This window comes from Chenopodium album, chromosome 27 (assembly GCF_948465745.1).
Source record: "Chenopodium album chromosome 27, dcCheAlbu1.1, whole genome shotgun sequence".
NCBI lineage: Eukaryota > Viridiplantae > Streptophyta > Magnoliopsida > Caryophyllales > Amaranthaceae > Chenopodium > Chenopodium album.
In genome coordinates, this window is record NC_137860.1 from 5,712,798 (window position 1) to 5,724,487 (window position 11,690).

The following is an 11,690-nucleotide window of genomic DNA, read 5'->3' on the forward strand; positions in this document are numbered from 1 at the left end:
TTATGGTGGTGGGGATGGGACTGGAGTGGTGTAGTGGTTGTGGGAATGGATGGAGCACTGGTGGCGTTTAAGGGAAAGAGAGAAGAAAAAAATTAAAAATTTTATTTAAGCCAATCGTATAGCGACACGTGGCACAGTTAACTTGTTAAGCAGGTTGTATCCAGTTTTTGCGTGTTTAAAAAGAATAGTCCTCAAAGAGTCAAAGGTAGTAATATTACAATAATGCAATGCATAATCCAAAGGTGGTATTATTAAATAAAAAACAGGCCGGTTAATTTTTTTTTGAAACGCAAAGGTTAATTTTATTTTGAAATAGGTTGTTATTTTTGAGTAGTACGTAGTAATTAGAATTTATTGGACTTTGGAGCCTTCTCACGTTCACTCTGCCTCGCCGCACCCCTCCACCTTTCTCTCTCCGCCATTGCTGGCTACTCTCACTTCTCCATTCAACCACCTTCCGACCTTTCTCTCCTCCATTCAACCACCTTCCGAGCTTTCTTTCTTCCATTGAACCACCTTCCGAGCTTTTTTTCTTCCATTGAACCACCTTCTCAGGTAAGATGCTCTTTTTTTTTTTTTTTTTTTTTTTTTTTTTTTTTTTCAATCATCGAATAATCATTTTATAGTCTAGTGTTAATCGTCAATTCAATTTTCAGTATAATCAGTTTAGGGTTCTTCCATGTTGAATGGATTATTGAACTTATTAATTGTAATCACTGATGTTATGATGGATTATACTGTGCAATTTCTTTGTTAGAATTTTGCTGTTCATGTTCTTAAGCTTGAAGAATTTAATGGAGTTTTCATTTATTTTTTCACAGTAATGGCAGCTCGGTCTGATTTTATGGGTTCTACATTACTCAACTCAGAATTTAAGGTATTGAATTCTATTTTTTTTTTTTATTTTTCATTGATTATGTTTCGTATACTTGGCTACAAGTATCATACAAGGCCGTTTATTGAAAAATTTGCATGATTTTGGCTTGAATTGAATTGTTTAAGTGTCATACCCATGTCCGAGCTATTCGGGGGTGTTTTGTTGTGTAATTTTACTCATGTCTGGTTTATTATACACAGGGTTGTGTACAACGTAAACTATTTCTGTCTCGAAATTCGATTAGTACACGTAGGCATTTGGGTGTCGGGCTAGGTCGATTGCCAAGTTTGCACACTCGTAGTGTTGGGTTGAGAAGTTCAGGATTGGGGAAGGTGAAGGCTATTGTTTCAGGAGATGTGAGTGTCACATTAGGTGATGAAGTACAGCTGTCAGTAGACAAGGTTATACATTTCTTCCGTGTTCCGTTGATTCAAGATAGTGCAGCTGATGAGCTACTGAGGACAGTCCAGACGAAGATATCAAATGAGATAGTTGGTTTGAAAACAGAACAGTGTTTCAACATTGGGGTAGATACCGAGCTTTATGGTGAAAAACTTTTGGCACTTCGGTGGCTTTTGGGTGAGACTTATGAACCTGAAAATTTAGGGACCGAGAGCTTTCTTGATAAGGAGGTAATGGAAGGTTGTACTGTTGTAGTTGTTGAGGTAGGACCTAGATTATCCTTTACAACAGCATGGTCCACTAATGCTGTATCTATTTGTCGATCATGTGGTCTCACTGAAGTAAATCGTCTGGAACGTTCCAGGAGGTATCTGTTGTTTTCTAAGAGTCCATTGCAGGAGCAGCAGATAAATGACTTTGCTGCCATAGTTCATGATCGAATGACTGAATGTGTGTATACTGAAAAACTTACAAGCTTCAAGACGAGTCTGGTTCCAGAGGAAGTTCTGTATGTTCCAGTCATGGAGCAGGGTAGGAAGGCCCTTGAAGATATTAATGCGAAAATGGGTTTGGCATTTGATGAACAAGATCTTCAGTACTATACTTGGCTTTTCAAGGAAGATATTAAGCGAAACCCAACTAATGTTGAATTGTTTGATATTGCACAATCTAATAGTGAGCACAGTAGGCATTGGTTTTTTACTGGTAAATTAGTCATTGATGGGAAACCTGTTGAAAGAACTCTTATGCAGATTGTCAAGAGTACGCTAAAGGCGAATCCTAACAATTCAGTGATTGGGTTCAAGGATAATTCTAGTGCAATAAGAGGGTTTTTGGTGAATCAGTTGCGGCCTCTTCTTCCAGGTTTAACCTGTCCATTAGATGTACAGATGCGTGATCTTGACATTCTTTTTACTGCTGAAACCCACAATTTCCCATGTGCTGTGGCACCTTACCCTGGTGCTGAAACAGGTGCTGGTGGCAGGATTAGGGACACGCATGCAACTGGACGAGGGTCATTTGTTGTTGCTGCTACAGCTGGTTATTGTGTTGGAAACTTGAATATGGAAGAATCTTATGCTCCCTGGGAAGATGTATCTTTTACCTATCCATCAAATCTGGCTTCTCCTTTGCGGATTCTTATTGATGCAAGCAACGGTGCTTCGGATTATGGGAACAAATTTGGGGAGCCCTTGATTCAGGGTTATACTAGGACCTTTGGAATGAGGCTTCTGAATGGTGAGAGACGAGAATGGTTGAAGCCAATTATGTTTAGTGCTGGAATTGGGCAGATTGATCACACCCATATAACAAAGGGAGAGCCTGAAATTGGCATGTTAGTTGTAAAGATTGGCGGCCCTGCATATCGCATTGGAATGGGAGGAGGTGCTGCTTCTAGTATGGTGAGTGGCCAGAATGATGCTGAACTTGACTTTAATGCTGTACAACGGGGAGATGCTGAGATGTCACAGAAATTGTATCGTGTTGTACGTGCTTGTATTGAAATGGGTGACAAAAACCCTATTATTAGCATCCACGATCAAGGTGCTGGTGGTAATTGCAACGTTGTCAAGGAGATAATATATCCAAAGGGTGCTCAGATTGATATCAGGGCTATAGTAGTTGGTGATCACACAATGTCAATATTGGAGATATGGGGGGCAGAGTACCAGGAGCAAGATGCCATACTGGTGAAGGCTGAGAGTCGTAGCATGTTACAATCAATTTGTGATAGAGAGAGGTTATCAATGGCTGTAATTGGAACAATAAATGGTGAAGGGCGTGTTGTTTTGGTAGACAGTGCTGCTGTTGAGAAATCCCGTCGTGATGGAGTTCCTCCTCCTTCTCCTGCTGTTGATCTCGAGCTTGAAAAAGTTCTTGGTGACATGCCCCAGAAAACCTTCGAGTTCCAGCGTATGACTCATCCTCAAGAGCCACTTGATATAGCTCCAGGAACAACGGTGATGGATTCCCTAAAGAGGGTGTTGAGACTCCCATCCGTGTGCTCAAAACGCTTCCTAACCACTAAGGTGGATAGGTGTGTCACTGGCCTTGTGGCACAGCAGCAGACTGTGGGCCCCTTGCAAATTACTCTAGCTGATGTTGCAGTTATTGCTCAGAGCTACACCGACTTCACTGGGGGTGCATGTGCTATTGGTGAGCAGCCTATTAAGGGTTTGTTGGATCCTAAAGCAATGGCCAGGTTAGCTGTTGGTGAAGCACTCACAAATCTCATCTGGGCGAAAATTACATCTCTTTCTGATGTTAAAGCCAGTGGCAACTGGATGTATGCTGCCAAGCTTGAAGGGGAAGGTGCAGACATGTATGATGCTGCCACAGCCCTTTCCGAAGCCATGATTGAACTGGGCATTGCTATAGATGGGGGAAAGGACAGTCTTTCCATGGCTGCAAATGCTGGCGGTGAGGTTGTCAAAGCTCCGGGAAATCTTGTAATCAGTGCTTATGTTACTACTCCTGATATAACAAAAACAGTCACTCCAGATTTAAAGCTTAGTGATGGAGTTTTAATTCATGTTGATTTAGCCAAGGGAAAGCGACGCCTAGGGGGTTCTGCACTTGCTCAGGTTTCTTTCGTTCTTTTCAGGACTCTACTGGAATTTTTTTTTCTGTGCATTCCTACTATGGTAGTTTTTAGCTCATGGCATATGTTTTCTTTATCTCTATTCTTGGTTAAATAATCAGTTATACTTCACTGATACTCTAGTATAAAACTTTAGTCACTTTTTCTTTTGTCTTTTGGCTTATTTCAGCAGATTTCTTATTATAAAGATATAAGGATGTATGCTTGTTACCCAGTACCTCATTTATTTGCCATGCATGAAGCTGCTAACCTTTACTGGACTAGCATCAGTTAATGCTTTTAGAATAGGAACTGTGGAGGTGAAGTCTATAGTGCTGAATCCTAAAAATGTTAGGAATTATTGATTGAATCCTTGAGAGGATGCCTTGTTTTTCTTTTACTTATCTTGGATATGTTATTAAGGTGCTAGATAAATGTTATGTAGTAATTTAGTTGAAGTGTGCCATAATGTTTAGGCATTTTTCTTGTTATGTGAACATTGTTGTGTGTGGTGTGTGGTGTTTCACGTCTTAAAAAAGCTGATTGTGTCTCTGATTGTGGTCACAAAGAATAGTTTGATCCTTTTGTTTATATTCCTGATTCTCTTGCTCTGGCTTCTGTTTTCTTGTAGGCATTTGATCAAATTGGTAGTGTGTCTCCTGATCTTGATGATGTCTCCTACTTCAAGAGAGCATTCAATGCAGTTCAAGAGCTAATTGAAGATGATCTCATTTCTGCTGGTCATGATATTAGTGACGGTGGGTTACTTGTCAGTATCTTGGAGATGGCTTTTGCGGGCAACTGTGGGCTTTCCTTAGAACTAACATCTGGAGGGCATAGCCTATTTGAGACTCTTTTTGCTGAGGAGCTAGGTTTAGTTCTTGAAGTTGACAAAAATGCATTGAAATCGGTAATGGAGAAACTGAATACTGCTGGCATTTTGTCGGAGATCATTGGACAAGTCACTGCGGGGAGGACTATTGATTTAAAGGTTGACGGGGTTGCTCATTTGAATGAAGATATGACTTACCTGAGGGACATATGGGAGGAAACCAGTTTTAACCTAGAGAAATTCCAGAGGTTGGCCTCTTGTGTAGATTTGGAGAAAGAAGGTTTAAGGCACAGACAAGAACCTTCTTGGTCATTGTCCTTTACTCCTGCCTGTACAGATGATAAATACATGCTTGCAACCTCTAAACCAAAGGTGGCCATCCTCCGTGAGGAAGGTAGCAATGGTGATAGAGAAATGTCTGCAGCATTCTATGCTGCTGGTTTTGAGCCATGGGATGTTGCTATGTCAGACCTGCTCAGTGGAGCTATCTCTTTGAAAGAGTTTCGTGGAATTGCATTTGTTGGAGGCTTTAGTTATGCCGATGTTCTTGATTCAGCAAAGGGTTGGTCAGCTTCTATTAGATTTAACCAACCTCTTTTAGATCAATTTCAAGAATTCTATCATCGACCTGACACTTTCAGTCTTGGGGTTTGTAATGGGTGCCAGCTCATGGCTTTACTTGGCTGGATACCAGGTCCCGATGTTGGTGGTGTACACGGGAATGGCGGTGACACTGCACAGCCTAGGTTCATCCACAATGCATCAGGGCGATTTGAATGCCGTTTTACAAGTGTGACAATTGGAGAATCTCCTGCTATAATGTTCAAAGGGATGACAGGTAGTACACTAGGTGTATGGGCGGCTCATGGTGAGGGAAGGGCTTATTTCCCAAATGCTGATGTTCTCAACAGTGTTCTGGGTTCTGATTTAGCCCCCTTGAGGTATTGTGATGATAACGGGAAACCAACAGAGACCTACCCATTTAACCTCAATGGCTCACCTCTTGGGATTGCGGCTATTTGCTCTCCTGATGGAAGGCATCTTGCTATGATGCCTCACCCTGAACGTTGCTTCTTAATGTGGCAATATCCTTGGTACCCAAAGCATTGGGATGTCAACGATAAGGGGCCGAGCCCATGGCTGCGCTTGTTCCAAAATGCCAGGGAATGGTGTTCTTGATTGGCAATTTTATCTTTTGTGGTAGCTTTTAAGATTTTCAGCTATATTTAGCTCGCATCCAGGAGGTTAGTAGCGGGCGAAAATGGTGTCAGTCCTCCGCTTTCTCCAAAGAGAGTCATGGAGCATTAAAGTATGCAGTTTACGCTGGATATATGATTTTCAACTTGTTCTGAGGATTAAACTACCATTGAATCCAAGTTACCTTAAAAACTTGAAATATTTTGCAAAAGCATAATCACCTAGAGGAATGAAATTCATGTATTTGTAATCACATGTCAGCCTTCTTGTATTTCCCTCCCTCCAAAGTCTCACAAAGGAATTTCAGTGAGACATTTTCTCCTTTAAAACATTGATGTATGTTCTGACTGTTATACCTTGCCACAAAGTTGAGATGGTAAATTTTGAGTACTGGCTGTTTCAGATTTCTTAGTGCTTTTTGAAATAGTTTGAAATTGCTATAGTTCATTCTGATACACATCTTTGACACTGAAAGTTGTCCACTTCTGGTGCTATGTGCCGGACAGATAATAAGGCAGTAACAAGTGACAATTTCTTGATAGATATTTCACTCATTTGATTTGTGATTCAAGAATGGGAAGCTCTTTTTTTTTTTTTTCCTTTTTTTTTTAAATATGTTCATTTTCATAAGAAGTATTTGGAAAATAACCGCTGTTATTCTTGATAGCTGTACTGTTTCTTGATGTTATGGTTCCTGCTGCTGTAGTTTTGTTAGTGTAAGAAGGAAGTTCTGAAATGTGTTTATCAGTGTTCATCTGATGTTGCAAAAACATGATCCAGTGGGGAGGTTTCATAGTAGATAGTATGCTCAATCCTCTTGCAATAAGGGCATGCAATTTTTTTGCCTTTAAAGTCATCTGTTGGACTGTCAATGGCAAAATTATCTACTTCAGCTCTGCCTGGGCTGATTGTCTGAGAAATGATTCTGTTTTACAACAGTTTCTGCCAGGTTGCTCGAGATTCTGTATTAAAAGTTTAGGCATCATAAGTTTTACAGTCCTCCATGCTAATCCTAAGAGCTCTGATATTGATATGTACTTAAGCAGTTCAATGATGCTTTCAACAGTCTTAAAGATCTGGATGCTATGTGACATGTAAACCACATCCACTTGGAAGCTGGTGCCCCATTGGTACAGTTGGACTACTGAGTTCTTGGGACAGGTAATTTTTTCTCTCAACTTTCTTAGATTTTATGTAAAGGAGGCTAGGTAATCTTTATTATCCCTCAAGTATTGCATACCGGCTGCTTTTGTTTGAAAGGCTACATGATAACTACAATCTTGGTAACCAGGCTTAGCTTGGCATGGAACTTGTTTATTAGCAAGCTTGCAGCCTCATTGCCCAGGCAAATGAGTATGCAATGTAGTTCAGAAATAAAGAAACCAGGAAGCGTTATACAGCTTATACTAGAGGGAAAGTTCAGAACCAAAACAATAAATCAGTATTTCTCCTTAGTAATCTACTATTGTCTTATTATTACAAAAAAGTAATTAACAGGTGTTAAAGTTGATTTGGTATTTTTAAAAGTGATTTTATAAAGACTAGATCATATTTTGACTCGAAAGATCCTTGAAAAAGAAGGAGAGACTTAGTGGTCTTCTATAAAAGTACAGTTGTTTTCCCTTGATTTTTTTTTTTATTTTTTTTTTTATTGGATTTTGAGCTTCCAAGTTTTGCATATGGAAATCATGACCTTGATGAGAAATTGTGTGCTACATAGTAGCTTCCTTCAGTGGGTTAGACAGTTTAAAGTTTAAAGTTCCAGCACTGTTCAAATAGACAGTGTTAATAATCTACTGTTCAAATGAATAGTGAAATGACGGTATTGCCCTTCTGCTCTATCTCATATTTTTGGCCATGTAATTAGCTTTTTCCCCGTTCTCCTCCCATTAGAGATGACAATGGATCAAATTCGGATCGAGTGGAGCTTCACGCGCATCCATCCATTACTCGAATCTCTCCATCCACACCAATCTGTCACTCGCTTCACCCATTATCCATATCTGTCCGTCCATCATCCACAGATGAAACGGTGGAGCGGATAACTAATGGATGGGTATTAAAGTGAAAAAAAAAACTCACTAATTTTCGGTTATTTATACATATACAAATTTTTTTTAATTTTATCAATAAAAAAGAAAACAATGACAAGAGTTTGAAAATTTTAATTTGCAACATAAAAAACAAGTAATTTTCTTACACATGTCATATTTTATTATTAGGATTCTTAGATTGAAAATCTAAAAATATGTTAAACGGGTGGGTGGATGGTTAGCTAGTGAAAAAAGTATCATCCACATCCGATCTGATCCATCACCCGCTTCTCATCCATTTAATTTCGTCTATTTATTTAGAGCGGGTAGAGTGAGTTAGCGGATATCCACTTAATATTGCCATCCCTACTCCCATCCTAATATTGCCATCACTGCTGACTGGTATTCTGGTAGTCTTCTTTTCTGTCATTGAAATTCTTGGAGTCTGTCTACTGGTATTAGTGGCATATAATTTTGCTATCTTTTGGATAAACTATTAGATACCTTACTATCATTCCAAATAGCAGGATGCAATAATCAGATTGATCTTGCCAGAAACCCTGTCTGAATTATTGTCCCTGCTTCTATGTAACAGATTCATGTGAAGATATGGTGATTGAGGACTGTTACATTTGCGTGGGGGATGATGGAATAGCAATAAAGAGTGGTTGGGATCAAGGTATCTTCTACTTTCAATTTGTATTGATTTTAGTAATTTTTTATTTTCTTTGGATTTTTGGTTGATTTTTTATGACTTTTTTTGGAAGGTTTTTGGCGGTTCAGTTAATCAGGCAGCGGTGGTTGAATTTGTTGATTCTGGACGTGATTTAATTGTTGTTGCTGATGTGAATTCTTCTCATTTGATTTGCAAGATCGCGGCAGAATGTGATGTTGAGTTCGATGATGTGAGCTTATTTTCTTAATTAATTTCCATTTTTCCTGATAAATCTGTTTAATTACCTGCTGTAAGTGTGTAATTACCTTTTAGTATTCTGAATTGGTCACATTCTGCTTTTAATTGAACTAAATTTATGAACTTTTTTTTAATCATAATTTCTGTCATCGATTGCATTCTATATCTACATTTATATGATCCTTGAATAGTTCGTTTGGTTTTGTATAATGTACTCATGTCATATTATGGAGCAAAAAAAAAAAAAAAAAATGAGGCAAGTCAATCTAGTATTGTAATCTGTTTAACATATTGAAGAATCTGTGATATATGCTTTTAGTAATTTGAGGTGGCTGTAAATGCTTGTGTAGATTATATCTCTATTCATGTGGGTCATATATGCGTCTTATTATAGTGCATTGCTTCTTTGGTTTCTACTTAAATAAAGACTACCAATAACGTTCAGTAATTAACGTGTATGTTTTGTCTTGGTCTTCTGCTGAAGTTTTTTCAGATTTGTTGCTTATACTTTATGTTGCTTTAAACTATATTTGTTTCATGGGTCTTTATGGAATACTATTTGCTTTCATAAGAGATCTGAAATTCTGTAGTTAATTTTATTGGAGAGTGGTAGCCTGGTAGGTGATTCTAACATGAATATGCTCCAAGATGCAGTACTTTTCCAAGGGACTGGTCATTCCAGTGACTCCTTCTAACAGCCATGTAAGTAATGCTCTATTGACCTTGTAAGACTGACAATTATGTTTGGCATGTGATCATCAATTGATTATGTTTTGAGTTATTGTAACTCTGCAACTTTGTAGGTGGTGCAAGTTCTCTCCGCTTCACCATCTGCCTATTTGGAAAATCCTTTGTCCAAGCTATCAGGTGCTCCAACATTTACTGGACTATTTCATTGTTTTGTTTCTTCTGATTTTTCTTAATCGATAAACTCATTTTTCAGAAAAGGTGAATCTGAATGAGCCGTGAGGCCAAGATCTTGCATTACTTTCAATCTCCAAGTACTTCCATCAGGCTTTCTAGGAGTGTCATCCTGTAACATCAACCATAGAGAAAAACATATGTAACCTGACTATTAAATTCAAGACACTCTCAAATGTATTGAATACAAAGCCGAATTTATATCAAAGAGCTTGTGAGGTTTATTAATTGACGTTTTTTTTAATAAACACAACCACAACCACAACATGGCACAACTTTTTGCCAACTTTAAGTTTACTTCATACTACATCACGCAAGATAACCCTACAAAAATATCAAACTTTAGTATTATAATCAATCCACATGTTTATAACTGTAGCAGTACAATATCAGCAATTCATCAACTAACAATAACATAACATCCATAGCAGGAACGACATCAATAATAACAGCAGCGATTGCAGTAACAGCAATAAAAACAGCAGCGATTGCAGTAACAGCGACAACAACTGCAGTACAGGCTCGTAACTGAGCCAGGTAAATGGGGCACTTGCCCAGGATCCATGGGCAGAGAGGGCTCAATTCTCAGTTTTTAAGCTAACTACCCTCATCAAATCAGTCACCTTTCTTATGATTTCGTACCACAAAAGCAATGCATGGGATTTTATTTCAGGATTCCCAGTAGGATTGGCATATTGATTACCTACTAATTTCCTCTTACTTGATATCAGCTTGCTATCAAAAATTTTACACACTAACCAAGCCACCTACCCTCGTAAAATCGGTTTCTTTACCTTAAATACGAGGCACATGACCATCTTTGTTTGTACGTAAAAATAACGAACTGCCTAAATCATTGGCAAGGGGTCTTTCTCCCTACTGGTAGTCAGGTCATCCAACATTATAAACCTATTATCAAGAAAAAGTTGCAATTTATATAAAAGAAATTGAGAAGCCACTTACTGACTGAAATGATCTAAGGAAGAAGCATCTCTCATGGAATAAGAGCCCGCTTTGTACTCAAAAGATATGTACTTGTTGCCATTACCAGATCAGAGCATAAGAGAGTAAGAGAAAATAGAAGAAATAGAAAAAGTGAGAGAGCCTGTCCTACCATATGACTCTTGGTATTTACAATCCTTTGTAATGTTCATACTATTTTTAGGTTATAGGCTTGGGCTAGTGTGCTTTTATTAACTTGCACGGTTCATTGGTATCTTAAAGGCTTTTTATAAAGTAATGATTTGGGTCATTATATATCCCGTACAATTTGAGAAAGTAAAGCTCTAATTTTTAACATGTTTGCCTTGGAAATCTAAAGTTCACATTGAGAAAGTGAAGCTCTAATTTCAGCATTCTTACTGGAAACCTTAAAATAATTAGAATAAAATTTAAAAAAAGGTTTGAAGATGTAAATGCTCAGTGGAGCAACTGCTTGAATTAACGGCAAGCTAAGATAGGTGTATCATTCAGTTATTCTCTCCCCACTAAATGCTACTAAGCCAGAAAAATTCAAGTCAAAGCTCTATTTACCTAGTGGAGCTACCAGCCTTTTGCACTCCTGATCTTCAAATTCTGAACAAAGAAACATAATATTTCTAATTAACAAAAATATACAGACCTTCAACGGCTAAAAGAACAATATGTTACATTGGCAAACAAGTTTACCGGTCACTGAAATGTTTAAGTGAGTATGAGATCAGAATACGAGCATTGTTTCTTGCCTAACAAGAAAGATCAAATGAAAAACAGCCATCAATATTCATTATATCACACAAGAAATATCAAATGAAAATCATATGGTATGTATGATATACGTTTTTTGTTTTCTGTTTTTTTGAAAACCAAAAATAAGAAACAAGAAAAAGATGTTTCCACTTTTCTGTTGTCAGTTTTTAAAATTATCATGATTTTAATATGTTTTAACTTATTTT

General features: G+C 38.0%; 1 protein-coding gene and 1 long non-coding RNA gene across 4 annotated transcripts; both read left to right on the top strand.

The window, feature by feature from the left end:
- The first annotated feature begins 365 nt into the window (after positions 1-365).
- On the top strand, positions 366-6,300 carry LOC145620520 (putative phosphoribosylformylglycinamidine synthase, chloroplastic/mitochondrial). Its single transcript, XM_081675206.1, has 4 exons — positions 366-555; positions 822-877; positions 1,078-3,864; positions 4,492-6,300. Exons 2-4 carry the CDS (start codon positions 824-826, stop codon positions 5,869-5,871), a joined length of 4,221 nt encoding a protein of 1,406 aa, XP_081531332.1. The 5' UTR covers positions 366-555; positions 822-823; the 3' UTR covers positions 5,872-6,300.
- A 1,983-nt stretch (positions 6,301-8,283) lies between these two features.
- On the top strand, positions 8,284-9,999 carry LOC145621361 (uncharacterized). 3 transcript variants are annotated; one of them, XR_014108404.1, is made up of 5 exons: positions 8,284-8,601; positions 8,690-8,827; positions 9,449-9,537; positions 9,639-9,702; positions 9,779-9,999. It is a non-coding gene; the product is annotated as an uncharacterized LOC145621361 (long non-coding RNA). The 3 variants fall into 3 exon arrangements; XR_014108403.1 differs by having other exon boundaries at positions 9,457-9,537; XR_014108405.1 differs by having other exon boundaries at positions 9,490-9,537.
- Positions 10,000-11,690: the final 1,691 nt, after the last annotated feature.